Source organism: Mustelus asterias, unplaced genomic scaffold (assembly GCF_964213995.1).
Source record: "Mustelus asterias unplaced genomic scaffold, sMusAst1.hap1.1 HAP1_SCAFFOLD_1814, whole genome shotgun sequence".
Classification (NCBI taxonomy): Eukaryota; Metazoa; Chordata; class Chondrichthyes; order Carcharhiniformes; family Triakidae; genus Mustelus; species Mustelus asterias.
The window spans coordinates 53,350-67,500 of record NW_027591759.1 but is presented as its reverse complement, the minus strand read 5'-3'; the positions used below and the strand labels follow the sequence as shown (position 1 = coordinate 67,500).

The 14,151-nt window shown below is 49.0% G+C and overlaps 1 protein-coding gene across 1 annotated transcript in view; it reads left to right on the top strand.

The window, feature by feature from the left end:
* The window catches only part of mrpl22 (mitochondrial ribosomal protein L22), a 9,260-nt gene extending 887 nt beyond the window's left edge, over positions 1 to 8,373 (top strand). Inside the window, exons 2-7 of the mRNA XM_078206829.1 lie at positions 197 to 239; positions 835 to 967; positions 3,165 to 3,230; positions 5,329 to 5,406; positions 6,845 to 6,914; positions 8,059 to 8,373. Coding sequence (XP_078062955.1) covers positions 197 to 239; positions 835 to 967; positions 3,165 to 3,230; positions 5,329 to 5,406; positions 6,845 to 6,914; positions 8,059 to 8,267 — 599 coding nt within the window. The 3' untranslated portion in view covers positions 8,268 to 8,373. The remainder of the gene's footprint in view (positions 1 to 196; positions 240 to 834; positions 968 to 3,164; positions 3,231 to 5,328; positions 5,407 to 6,844; positions 6,915 to 8,058) is intronic.
* The last annotated feature ends 5,778 nt before the right edge of the window (positions 8,374 to 14,151 follow it).

Here is a 14,151-nt window from a genome sequence, read left to right as displayed (position 1 = left end):
TCTCTCTCTCCTGCTCTAACCCTCACTCTCTCTCTGTCTCTCCTGCTCTAACCCTCTCTCTCTGTCTCTCCTGCTCTAACTCTCTCTCTCTCCTGCTCTAACCTTCTCTCTCTCTCTGTCCCTCCTGCTCTAACCCTCTCTCTCTCTCTCTCTGTCTCTCCTGCTCTAACCTTCTCTCTCTCTCCCTCTCTCCAAGGTGCTGCTGCTGTGAGGAACTTACTGACACACATTCATTCCAGGTAAGACTTCACTCACAATCCATGTCCTTGGTTAAAGAAGCTCATTTCTATAGTGCCTTTCACAACCTCCCAAATGCTTTACTTGATGGATAGTCACTGATGTAATGTCGGAAATGCAGCAGTCAATTTGTGCACAGCAAGCTCCCACAAATAATGATGTGGATAATGACGAGTTAATTTGCTTTTTATAAAGTTGGTTGTGATAAATGTTGGCCTAATTGGATATCGGGAACTGGACTCTCACTCTCCCACAGTCCAAAGATGTGCAGGTTTTGTGGATTGGCCATAGTAAATTGCCCCTTAGTGTCAGGGGGATTAGCAGGGTAAATATGTGGGGATAGGGGCGGGTGGGATTGTTGTCGGTGCAGGCTCGATGGGCCGAATGGCCTCCTTCAGCGCTGTAGGGATTCTATGTTCATCACAGAGATTGATACATTTCTAGATACTAATGCCATCAAGTGATATGGGGATCGTGTGGGAAAATGGCATTGAGATCAGCCGTGACCTTGTTGAATGCCAGAGCAGGCTTGAGGTGCCGAATGGCCTCCTCCTGCTCCTATCTCCTGTGTAACTTTGTCATTCTCCTCCTCCACAGATTGCTTGCATCATGCAGTATCGTTCCACAGTCCCACATACACACCAGCCTCACTCTACCCGCAAAGAACTGGGAGCGGAAGAACCGAGTGCTTTACCCTCCACAGCTTCCACACGAGCCTCGTAGACCTGTGGTAGGTTTGCTGCACCTGTGCTTAAAATGTACAGCACGGAAACTGGCCATTCGGCCCGCCTTGTCAATGCTGCTGTTCATGCTTCACATGAGCCTTCTCCCACTCTCATCTAATCTTATCAGTGGCAAATGGAATCAAAGGTTATCTCGATTCCCCTAAAGTGTATCTGCTCTGTTCACCTCAATCACTTTTTCATTCTCTGGGTAATAACATTTCTCCCGAATTCCATACTGGATCTATTAGTGATTACCTTGGATTTATGGCAGCTCATTCCGGACTCCCGCAGGAGCAGAGTCAGGCCAATCAGTCCATCAAGTCTTTTCCATTATTCAGTGAGATTATGATTGATCTGATATGGTCATCCTGCCTTATCCCCATAACCCTCGATTCCCTTACTGATTAGAAATCTGTCTATCTCAGTCTTGAACATATTTAACGACCCAGTCTCTACAGTCTTCTGTGGTAAAGAATTCCACAGATTCATTCCCCACTGAGAGAAGAAATTCCTCCTCATCTCTGTCTCCAATGGGTGACTCCCTTTACTCTGAGATTATGCCCTCTGCTCCTAGACTGTCCCTCAAGGGGAAACAACTACTCAGCATCCACCCTGTCAAACCCCCCTGAGAATCTTTTCTGTCTCAATAAAGTCACCTCTCATTCTTCTAAACTCTGATGAGGACAGGCCCAAACTAGTGAACCTTTCCTCATTAGAAAATCCCTCCAGACCCCGGATCAACCGGTGAACCTTCTCTGGACTGCCTCCAATGTCAGTATATCTCCCCTTAGATAAGAGGATCAAAACTGTTCAGTGTTCCACAATTGGAAACATTTTCTTTCCCGCCACCCTTGCATAATTTTCCAGACCTCGATCACACCCTCAGCCTTCTCTTTTCTTGAGGATCATAGAATCCCTACAGTGCAGAAGGAGGCCATTCAGCCCATCGAGCCTGCACAGCTAACAATCTCACCCAGGCCCCGCCCCCATACATTTACCCTGCTAATCTCCCTGACACTAAGGGGCAATTCAGCATGGCCAATTCACCTACCCAACACATCTTTGAACTGTGGGAGAAAACCGGAGCACCCAGAGGAAACCCGCGCAGACACGGGGAGAATGTGCAGACTCCACATAGACGGGGCCCCGAGGCCGGAATCAAACCTGGGTCCCTGGCGCTGTGAGGCAGCAGTGTTGACCACTGTGCCACCGTGCTGCCCAAAATTCTTCCCAGCTGCCATGGTGGGATTTGAACCTCTGGCCCCAGAGCATCAGCCCAGACCTCTGGATTACCAGCCCAGTGACATTACCACTCCACCAACAGGATGGATCCCAGGCTGTTCAGTCTGTGCTCTCACTCTGTTACCATTCTACGAAATCCTTTCTTGTGCCTTCGCCAGAGCTTCGGCCATCTTTTTATAATATGAAAACCAGAACAGTTCCCATGGTTCAAGATAATCATGGACGAGTCCAATTCAGGCAACTCTGAGCTGAGGCTTCTGAATATTTATCAAACATGACTCTGCACACCTCACCTTTTGTCACTGGCTTGAATCCCAGCTCGGGCCACCTGTCTTTGGGACGATGCAATAGTTAGACATCGCCACAGCTCAGAAGGCTCCCTCCAGACACAAGCCAGGGTTGGAATGGCTGAAGCTGTTGGCGCGTGGTTCAGGTATCAGAGTCTGATCCTCTCATTGTCACACTTCACTGAGGTGGTGCAGTGATAATGTCGCTGGACTAGTAATCCAGTAACCCAGGCTAATGCTTCTGGGGACACGGGTTCAAATCCCACCATGGCAGCTAGTGGAATTTAAATAATAATAATAAATCTGTAATGAATCTGTAATAAATCTGTGGGTGAGTGGAATCGGCTGACGTCGGTGGTGGTGGAGGCAAACTCGTTGGGGTCTTTTAAGAGACTTCTGGATGAGTACATGGGATTTAATGGGATTGAGGGCTATAGATAGGCCTAGAGGTAGGGATATGATCAGCGCAACTTGTGGGCCGAAGGGCCTGTTTGTGCTGTGGCTTTCTATGTTCTATAAAGCCAGTGATGCCCATGTCCCATGAAAGCATTTTTAAAAAGTTCTGCTGAAGAACAGGCAGAATGTGCCCTGTGCTCCCACTGTGCCAGCACAGCCCGGGCATTGTGGCAGGAATGGAGAGTTTGATTGTAAAAGGTCCTTTATGCTTCAACAGGAGGTTTACCACTGCAGGAGGCAAATCAAGTACAGCAAGGACAAGATGTGGTATCTGGCAAAAATGGTAAGTCTATTTTGTGGTTATTGTGGTAATTTGGTGAAAATGGTAGGGTCTTAGAGTTAGGGAATTTTCACAGTAACTTCATTGCAGTGTTAATGTAAGCCTACTTGTGACACTAATAAATAAATTATTTAGAGCCATCGAGTTTTACAGCACAGTAAGAGGCCCTTCAGCCCATCGTGTCTGTGCTGGCTATCAAGTACCTATCTGTTCTAATCCCATTTTCCAGCACTTGGTCTGTAGCCTTGGATGCAACGGCATTTCAAGTGCTGATCTTAAATGCTCCTGAAATGTTGTGAGGGTTCCTGCCTCCACCACCCTTTCAGGCAGCAAGTTCCAGATTCCCACCACCCTCTGGGTGAAAAGGTTTTTCCTGAAATCCCCTGCCCCTTACTGTAAATCCACGCCCCCTGGTTATTGACCCCTCTACTAAAGGGAAAAGCTTCTTCCTACCTATCCTATCTGTATCCCTCATAATCGTGTACACCTCAATCAGGTCCCGTCTCAGCCTTCTCTGCTCAAAGGAAAATAACCCCAACCTAGCAAGCCTCTCTTCATGGTTGAAACGCTCCAATCTAGGCAGCATCCTGGTGAATCTCCTCGGCACCCTCTCCAGTGCAATCACATCCTTCCAACAGTGTGGCAACCAGAACTGTACATAGTACTCTAGCTGTTGCCTAATCAGTGTTTTATACAGCGCCATCATAATCTCCCTTCCCTTATATTCAATGCTCCGGTTAATAAAGACAGGTAAAGGCCTGCTTTATGGTTATTGTGGTAGTGTATCTGGTGAAAATGCTATATCCCCGTAGTTTCTGGTTATTTTAGTAACATAAGTGCTGTAAATGGTAATGTATTTTATGGTTATTGTGGTAACGTACCTGGTGTAAATGCGGTAATTTACGGTAATGTTATGTTGAAGCGTCAGCCTGTTTCCGCGGGGAGTTTGGATCTGGGTTTCCCTCCTTTTATACAACCCGGAATCGAGTGACTGAGTGACAGTAAATGAAAGGGGATTTAACAGAGAGGCCCAGCACCGCAGTCCCATTCTTCCCACTGCTGACCGGATTCCCCACCCTCCCCATCCCAGCGCCATCCACCTGTCGTTGGGGATTCAGGAGGCTTGCCTGCTCTCACTCATGAACCAGCTCGAGCAATGCCAAGCCACTGGGACCAGGACGGGCTGGCTGAGTGAGGCAGTAATCCCTTGCCAAAGTGACCAGGAGTTCACTCAATGGCCCAGGATTCAGGAGATGAGACTCCATCCTGTTGGATTCCCCCCTCTATCTGCCCCATCCCGGTACATGTTTCCAAGGAGTGCCTTACTACCCCAATAAAAATGTCAATCGACCAGGCTGCATGGAGCAGAGGGTCTTCTCCTGTTCACCTCCTGCATATAATCCCGTTTCTAACCATGCCGAAAATAAGGACTCTCTCAGGATGAGGCAGGGACAGAATCCAAATGGAAGAAGTGGACAGCTCTGGTCAGTGCTTGGACTGAACCCCCCCCCCCCCCAACCCCCAATCCTCCAAGCATGGCAAGGTGGTGGAGGCGGACACACTGGGAACATTTAAGACTTATCTAGATAGCCACATGAACGGAGTGGGAATGGAGGGATACAAAAGAATGGACCAGGGAGCGGCGCGGGCTTGGAGGGCCGAAGGGCCTGTTCCTGTGCTGTATTGTTCTTTGTTCATGGTTTTTTTGCTCCCAACTTTCCTCCTGTCTTTATTTGTATTTTTGCAAATGTATGTATTTATAAGCCACCATTCATGGCCCATTCTTATTACCCCTTGGGAAGATGGTGGGGAGCTTGAACCCGCTGCAGCCCATGTGATGTAGGTGCACCCACAGTGCTGTTAGGGAGGAAATTCCAGGATTTTGATCCAGCGACAGCGAAAGAAGAGCAATACATTTCCAAGTCAGGATGGTGAGTGACTTGGAGGGGAAGCTCCAGGTTCCCAGGTATCTGCAGCCCTTGTCTTTCTAGATGGCAGTGGTCGTGGGTTTGGAAGGTGCTGTCTAAGGAGCCTTGGTGAGTTGCTACATGAGGTTCATGTAACCGTGTGAAGGATTTTAACTCCAACATTCATGTTGCAGATCAGAGGGATGACCTTTGACCAAGCAGTTGCCCAGCTGCAGTTCAATGACAAAAAGGGAGCAAAGGTTATGCTCGAGGTAAGAGAATCAGCTGAAGGATAAGGAGGTTTGGATTACTGGCAGCGCTAACCTGCCTGCTGGGCTGATTTATAAACATTGCCACTTAGAAAGCATTTCTATGGCAACTTTCACCACCCCAGGACATCCCAAAGCACTTTACAGCTAATGAGGTACTTTTTGAAGGGTAATGACTGTTGTAATGTAGGAAACACAGCAGCCAATTTGTGCACAGCAAGATCCCACAAACAGCAATGTGATAACCTGATGATCTGTTTTACATAGAATCCCTACAGTGCAGAAGGAGGCCATTTGGCCCATCGAGTGTGCACCGACAACAATCCCACCCAGGCCCCATTCCCGTAACCCCACATATTGACATATATGTAATATGTCATAATCCCCCTGACACCAAGGGGCAATTTAACATGGCCAATCAACCTAACCTGCACATCTTTGGACAGTGGCAGGAAACCGGAGCACTCGGAGGAAACCCACGCAGACATGGGGAGAACGTGCAAACTCCACACAGACGGTGGCCTGAGGCCAGAATTGAACCCGGGTCCCTGGCGCTGTGAGGCAGCAGTGCTAACCACTGTGCCACCGTGTCGCCCATCAATTGAAGAGTTTGTGTCCCATTCCAGAATCCTGAGCACAAAGTCTGGACAACCAATCAGGTTCAGTACCAAAGGGGTGCTGCACTGCCGATCACCACAAACCTCCATCCTTGCTCGCGGCTGGGATTCTCCGGTGCCGCTGAAAATGAGTGGAGTTTTGGCTGGAACACCGGATTCTCTGTTCTCACTCACAGCGGGATGGGCACAACATGATCGGAGAATCCCACCAGATATCTGGTGTTGTCTCCTGGTCTCAGATTCTGTTTTACAATCGCTGCTTGGGAAGAATGGGTGGCACGGTGGCACTGTGGTTAGCACTGCTGCCTCTCAATGCCAGGCATCTGGGTTCGATTCCCAGCTTAAGTCACTGTCTGTGTGGAGTCTGCACGTTCTCCCCGTGTCTGCGTGGGTTTCCTCTGGGTGCTCCGGTTTCCTCCCACAGTCCAAAGATGTGTGGGTTAGGTTGATTGGCCATGCTAAATTGACCTTAGTGTCAGGGGGATTAGCAGGGTAAATATGTGGGGTTACGGGAATATGGCCTGGGTGGGATTGTGGTCAGTGCAGACTCGATGGGCCGAATGGCCTCCTTTAGCACTGTAGGATTCTGTGAACAAGACAGCATCACGTTAAAGGTGCGATACAAGCAGAAGTTGTTGTGGGAGCTTGCTATGTGCTAATTGGCTGCCACATTACAACAGTAACAATACTGAAAACACCTCATTGGCTGGAATGTGCCTTACAACACCCTGGCCTTGTGAAAGGCGGTATATAAATTCAATTCTCTCTGTTGGGTTTTGACCTGTTTTGTCGTATTCTGTGTTTCTGTTCATTGTCTCCTTCAGGTTCTTTTGGAAGCTCAGGAAATGGCAGTGAGGAACCACAATCTGGAGTACAGATCCAACCTGTACATAGGTAAAGACCCACCCCAGTCATTTCTCACCATCACCAGTACGGTACTTTTATATTGATCTAACACAATTCCTAATCTCAGGGCATCCCAATGAACCACACTGCTGCGAATCGGGATTCGTAGGCCTGACCAGGTGAGGGCACTAAAGGGCATTAGTGAAGGGAATTTTCATAACGGCATTACCAGCTTTCAATTCCACATTTAGTAATTAATTAAACCAAAATTCTTCCCAGCTGCTGTGGTGGGATTTGAACTTCTGTCCCCAGAGCATCAGCCTCGACCTCTGGATGACCAGCCGAGCGTCATTACCACAACGCCAACTGTGATGCTCATTTGAAATGTAAAAAATACTACATTTATATCTTGTTTTTCAGACCTGCTGGGATCTCAAATCAGTCATTGCTGTATAGTCGTTCTTGCAATGTCGGAAATGTGGCAGCCAATTTGTGCACAGAAAGTTCTCACAAACAGCAGTGTGATAATCAGATAATCACTTTTTTGTGATGGAGATAAATATTGACCAGGACACTGGGGAGAACTCCTCTGCTCATCTTTAGAATAGTGACATCCACCCCCAAAGAGAGTGATGATGTTCCCAGGTATCAGTTTAATGCCTTATGTAAAAGACAGCACCTCTGACAGTGCAGCACTCCCTCAGCGCTGGCTCAAGTCCTGGAATGAAACTTGAACCTCTTGTCCTGGCTTTTTAAACATTTATTCAGGGGCCACCATTTATTGCCCATCCCTAGTTGCCCGAGGGGCAGTTGAGAATCAGACTGGGGCTGTGGCTCTGGAGTCACATGTAGGTCAGACCAGGTAAGGACGGCAGATTTCCTTCGCTAAAGGACATTAGTGAACCAGATGGGTTTTTCCGACAATGGCTTCGTGGTCATCAGTAGATTCTTAATTCCAGATATTTTTTATTGAATTCAAATTCCACTATTTGCCGTGGCGGGATTCGAACCCGGTTCCCAGAACATTAGCTGAGTTTCTGGATTAACAGTTTAGAGGTGATACCACTGGGCCATTGCTTACCCGCTGAGCCGCAGAAGTCGAAGGCAGGGAAGAACAGAGCAGGCTGTCTCCCGAAAGGCGTCATTTAATTTCCCCTCTCCTTCTCTCTTCCCTCCACCTCCCATTTCCCAGCCGAGTCCTTCTCCAGTAAGGGTCAGTATCTGAAGAGGATCCGTTACCACGGCAGAGGGATGTTCGGCATCATGGACAGAGTCTACTGCCACTACTTTGTCAAGCTGGTGGAAGGAAACCCCCCGGTGGAGAAGAAGATCACCGGCTTTGACCAGGCTAAGGAGTACGTGCAACAACTGCGCAACCGAACCATCATTCACGCCCTGTAATGGTGCCAGAGTGGCACCGTCACCTGTGCGCTGGCACAGCACACCAGCATAGCAATGCCCGCAACAGGCTTGTAAGATGATTGTAAATAAAAACTTTGAATTATGAGTTTTGTTTTGTTTTTATTTCATAAACCAAGTGGGCCTGCCACCTGTGTGAGGGCCCAGTGATTGGAGTGAAAATCAGCACTGCTTTTCCATGAGACGGTAAGAATCAGGAGGAGGACATTGGGCTCCTCAGACCTGCTGCACCTTCCAGTTATCATCATTGATTCTCAACCCTGTCTCATCTCCAAATACCTATAAGATCTCCATCTTAATGCTTATCGTCTGGGCACCCACAGCTCTCTGGGGTAGAGAATTCATAGAATCCTACAGTGCAGAAGGAGGCCATTTGGCCCATCGAGTCTGCACCGGCCATAATCCCACCCAGGCCCTATCCCTATAACCCCATGTATTTACCCTAACTAGTCCCCCTGACTCTAAGCGTCAATTTACCATGGCCAATCCACCTAACCCATACATATTTGGACTGTGGGAGGAAACCGGAGCACCCGGAGGAAACCCACGCAGACACAGGGAGAATGTGCAAACTCCACACAGACAGTGACCCAAGCTGGGAACTTGTGTCCCTGGCGCTGTGAGGCAGCAGTGCTAACCACTGTGCCACCGTGCTGTCTCAATTCCAAAGGTTCACAAGCGACGTTGCCACCGTGTGGATGGCACAGTGGTTAGCACTCTGCCTCACAGCTCCAGGGACCCGGGTTCGATTCCCGGCTTGGGTCACTGTGCGGTGTCTGCACGTTCTCCCCGTGTGTAGCGTGGGTTTCCTCCGGGTGCTCTGGTTTCCACCCACAGTGAAAGACGTGCTGGTTAGGGTGCATTGACCCAAACAGCGCCGGAGTGTGGCGACTAGGGGAATTTCACAGTAACTTCATTGCAGTGTTAATGTAAGTCTACTTGTGACTAATAAATAAACTAATAAATAACTTTTGATGTTGCTTATATTTCAACACCATCTGAGTTAAAATAAAAGCAGAAAGTGCTGGCAGCCTCTGTGGACAGGGAAACGGGAGTTAATGTTTTGAATCTAATGTGACTTTGCTTCAGAATTGAGTTGAGTCAGCTGCTTTGAGTGAGCACTGTAATCGGATAGAGAAAACTCAACCATGACTGATGGCCTGAGTTTCTACAGTGACTTCTGCTGAAAGAGGGTAAGACAGGAGAACAGTCAATCCAACATTGCGCAGGTAGTATGTGGGGAGGAGATGGAGCTGGGTGGCACTGGGCTACATGTGGAAAGTCACCTATTTGCAATGCTATCACCGAGGGACAAGCAATTGGACAACAGTAGAAGGGGACCAGAGTGCGGGAGCAGGAAGAGAACCCTGGCTACAATTAGACAGATACAAATGGAACCAGGTGAGAGCAGCCCCACCCTGCTGGTCGAAGGTGGAGAGGGTGTTGGAAGAGGATGTTGTGGCCAGCCATGTGAGGGACTGCAGACAGGATGAGGAAGGAAAGTTTGACAAGAAATAAAGACAGACGTTGCTGGCAAAAGCTCAGCAGGTCTGGCTGTGGTGAGAGAAACAGAGTTAATGTCTCGAGTTGATATGACTCTTCCTCAGAGCTCTGATAAGGAGTGTTGCTGGAGGGCAGAAAGTTGATTTGAAGGGGAGGGGAACAGTAACTGAAGTGGGAGGACCATGAATTGTATTGGTTAATCTGGGAGCCAGAGAGGGAAGGTCAGAGGTTAGTTGGAAATAGAGCTGGAATGTTCAAAACTCCAGGAATATCTTGGATGCAGATAAAACCTGGAGCTCCTTCACTATAAACCTTCTTAAACCTCCTCTCCCTCGTCCTCTTCCTCCTCACTTACAGCAAGATGTGCACAGATCTTATGGACTTTGTCACCAAGATTGAGAGCTTCCAGTCAACTGCTTCTCCATATTCCCACCCTGGGGCGGCACAGTGGTTAGCGCTGCTGCCTCACAGCACCCGGGACTCGAGCTCGATTCCCAGCTTGGGTCACTGTCTGTGTGGGGTTTGCACGTTCTCCTCGTGTCTGCATGGATTTTCTTTGCTTCCTTTGCGTTTTGCTCCTCTTATTTCTTTGGCTCCTGCAAAAACGTCTGAAGTATATTCTCTGATAGAAAGAATGAGAAAAGACCTGCTTCCCCCTCCCGTCTCCTTTCCACCACCCCGCCCCCCCCACCAAATGTTACCAAATAAATCTGTTGGACTTTAACCTGGTGTTGTGAGACTACTTACTGTGCCCACCCCAGTCCAATGCCAGCAACTCCACATCATGGATTTCCTTCGGTTCCCTCCCACAGTCCAAAAGACGTGCTGGTTAGGTGCATTGGCCGTGCTAAATTCTCCCTCAGTGTACCCGAACAGGCGCCGGAGTGTGGTGACCTGGGATTTTCACAGTAACTTCATTGCAGTGTTAATGTAAGCCTACTTGTGACACTAATAAATAAACTGAACTGAACTGAACATCTTTCTCAGTTTCTCCCCAATTTCCCCTCCTACCCTATCTGTTCATCTCATTTGAGAATTATCTCCTGCTGCCTCCACAGTGAGGCAGGAGGGGGAGGCAGGTCTTTTCTCATTCTTTCTTTCAGAGAATAAACTTCAGACATTTTTGCAGGAGTTAAAGAAATGAGAGAGGAGCAAAACGCAAAGAGAATTTGCAAAGGACATTTGAAGTAGTGAGGCTGAGTGTTGTCAGAAGAATCCCACTGATGTCTATAGACTCAAATGATTAAAAATTGTCACCACGCTCATTCACATTTTCATTTATTTAATAAACAACGGGTTGTTGACAACATCACTTTCCACCAATCCTATGCTCGCTTTGTGTAGCATCACCTTCAAGAACAGTTTTCATTGGCTGCAACTTTAATGGGTGAAACACCAAGAGACCAAGATTGCCGGTGATGAGAAGGGAGTTTGACATGAGCTCCTGGCTACACCAGCATTTCCCCTTTGAATCCCCGTGAGGGGAGCCCAGTGCCAGCTTTCCCACACCAAGGAAGACCACCTGGAAAGAAGTTCAAAGGTGAGAAATAGGAACCGGAGTAGACCATATGGCCACTTCTACCTGAACTCCGCTCACTCGTCATATCCCCTGATTCCTTAATGCCTCAAAACCTCTCGATCTCAGCCTTGAATATACTCAACGATCAAGAACCCACAACCCTCCGGGTTGGAGAGTTCCAAAGATTCATAACCCTCTGAATTCAACAGAAATTTTGCATCAACTCGGCCCTAAACATCTAACCCTTTGGATCATCCGTTAATCCACCCCACCCGATTGAATACCAGTCCAGTCCATACAACCTGTTAGCCTTTAATCCTGGAAGAGATTACCCACCTTTCCTGGAACAACTTGCCCGCTATGCCACTTGTGGGTCTCAATGCAATTCATCGCCAACTGGGAGCTGGCACGATTCCTTCTGAAGCCTTTGGGAAGGTTCACATCCCTTGGGCAGACTAAAGGGTGTTGATTCCACAGGGGTTTAATAACCTGAATCTAGAGGGTTAATGGTTGCACTGACAGCGGGGGAATAACAACATAAGAACATAAGAACTAGGAGTAGGAGTAGGCCATCTGGCCCCTTGAGCCTGCTCCGCCCTTCAGTAAGATCATGGCTGATCTTTTCGTGGACTCAGCTCCACTTACCCGCCCGCTCACCATAATCCTTAATTCCTTTACTGTTCAAAAATTTATCTATCCTTGCCTGAAAAATATTCAATAAGGTAGCCTCAACTGCTTCACTGGGCAGGAATTCCACAGATTCACAACCCTTTGGGTGAAGAAGCTCTTTCTCAACTCAGTCCAAAATCTGCTCCCCCTTATTTTGAGGCCATGCCCCATCGTTCTGGTTTCATTTGCCAGTGGAAACAACCTCCCTGCTTCTATCTTATCTATCCCCTTCATAATCTTATATGTTTCCATAAGATCTCCCCTCATTCTTCTGAATTCCAATGACTATAGTTCTAGTCTTTTCAGTCCCTCCTCATAAGTCAACCCTCTCAACTCCAGAATCTAATCTCGTGAATCTCCTCTGCACCCCCTCCAGTGCCAGTATATCCTTCCTCAAGTAAGGAAACCAAAACTGGACACAGTACTCCAGGTGTGGCCTCACCAGCACCTTATACAGCTGGTGAGGCTTCTCACCGAGTGTTGTCTTCGGTGTGGAAGAATCTTACGTTCTTAATTGGTGGTGGAGGGGGAAGGGGGTGCTGGATGGGGAGGGGGGCGTGGAAGGGGAGTGGGTCCTTCCCCTCCAAGGTTACAATGGGGCAGGTGCTACCACAGCGACTTTGGAGGGGAATTCACTGGAGAGAAACCGAGCCTAAAAGCACGAGATTACCAGGAAAGGTTACATAAATTGGACTTTTTAAAATATTACTTTATTTTTTGTGGGATGTGGACATCACTGGCAAGGCCAGAATTTGTTGTCCATCCCATCATGCCTTGGTTTGCTCGGCCATTTCAGAGGGCAGTGAAGAGTCAACCACATTGCTGTGGCTCTGGAGTCACATGTAGGCCAGACCGGGTAAGGACAGCAGATTTCCTTCCCTAAAGGGCATTAGTGAACCAGGTGATGTTTCATGGTCACCATGAGACGAATGTTCAATTCCAAATATTTTATTAATTGGATTTTACATTTCACAAGATATTATGGTGGAATTTGAACCCATGGGCAAATTCTTAGTGTTGAATTTGCGTGAAAACTGGAGTAATTCACGCTGTTTTTTTCAGTGGGAGTTCAAAGAAGAATCTCCCACTTTCTGTGCACTGCAGAGTGCCCCAGCGTGAGTTACATTGGAGATCAGGGGGTGGGGCCTAGTCCCGCTGGAGAGGCTGGCAGTACAGCGCTGAGCAGGTCACTGCGCATCGCCGATCTGTCAGTGCCGAGATCAGCGCAGTGGCCCTTGTCTGCCGGCCTCCCAATTGCCCACCAGCCCCGCGGCCCCCGCAATGTCGACACTCTAACACCCCCATGGCCTGATCGCTGGTCCCCCCCTGCCCGGACCAGCCTCGGCCCCCTCCCCTGCAGCCCTGATCTCCCGCATCACCTCCCCCCGATCCTCCCTCCCACAGTCCTAACCCCTCCCTGCAGTCCAATCCTCCCCACCCCCCCCCAAACAGGCTCCCCTCCCCCACCACCCTCACCCAGATGCCCAGTCCCGTTCGTTGACCTCCCTCCCTCTGCACGATCCCAAAATGCAGAGAGGCAGCAGGACCGCCCCCCCCCCCCCCCACACCCCCCCCGCAATCCCCACTGATCGCTCCCATCAGGCCCCACCCCTATTAGGCCCCACCCCTATTAGGCCCTGCCCCCTTGGCACTGCCCCCATACCCAGTGGGCAGTGCCAAGATGCCCCCACGGTATTGGTACTTTGCCCCTTGGGCAGTGCTGGGGGCCCAGGCTGGCACTGCCAGGGTGCAGATGCCCAGGGGGCCCCCAATTGCCCCCCCCCTTTCACTCCAGTGGGGTCAGGCCGCCAGTTCCTGGAAAGTGGGGAGCTGCTGAAGTGAACCACTCTGGCAGGAGGGGAGGTGCGAGTGGGCCCGGAGACTTCAGTCCCACTAATTGTATTTCAAATATATGTAGATTTTTATTTAAATAATTTATGCGGCTTCCCGTTGATTTCCTGACACTGCTGTAAATCCGGCGCCATCGGGGCAGGACGCCCGGCGTGGATTCCGCGGATCGGGCGCCGCTGGAATTTCTCGGCACAGCGCAGCAGGATGGGAGAATCCCATGAATGAATAAAAAAAGAATTTAAACAAATCAGAGCCATGCTGTTCAGGGATGATGTCAGGAAGCACTTCCCCCCCCATTGGTTGCCGGGGGATATGGAACCAATA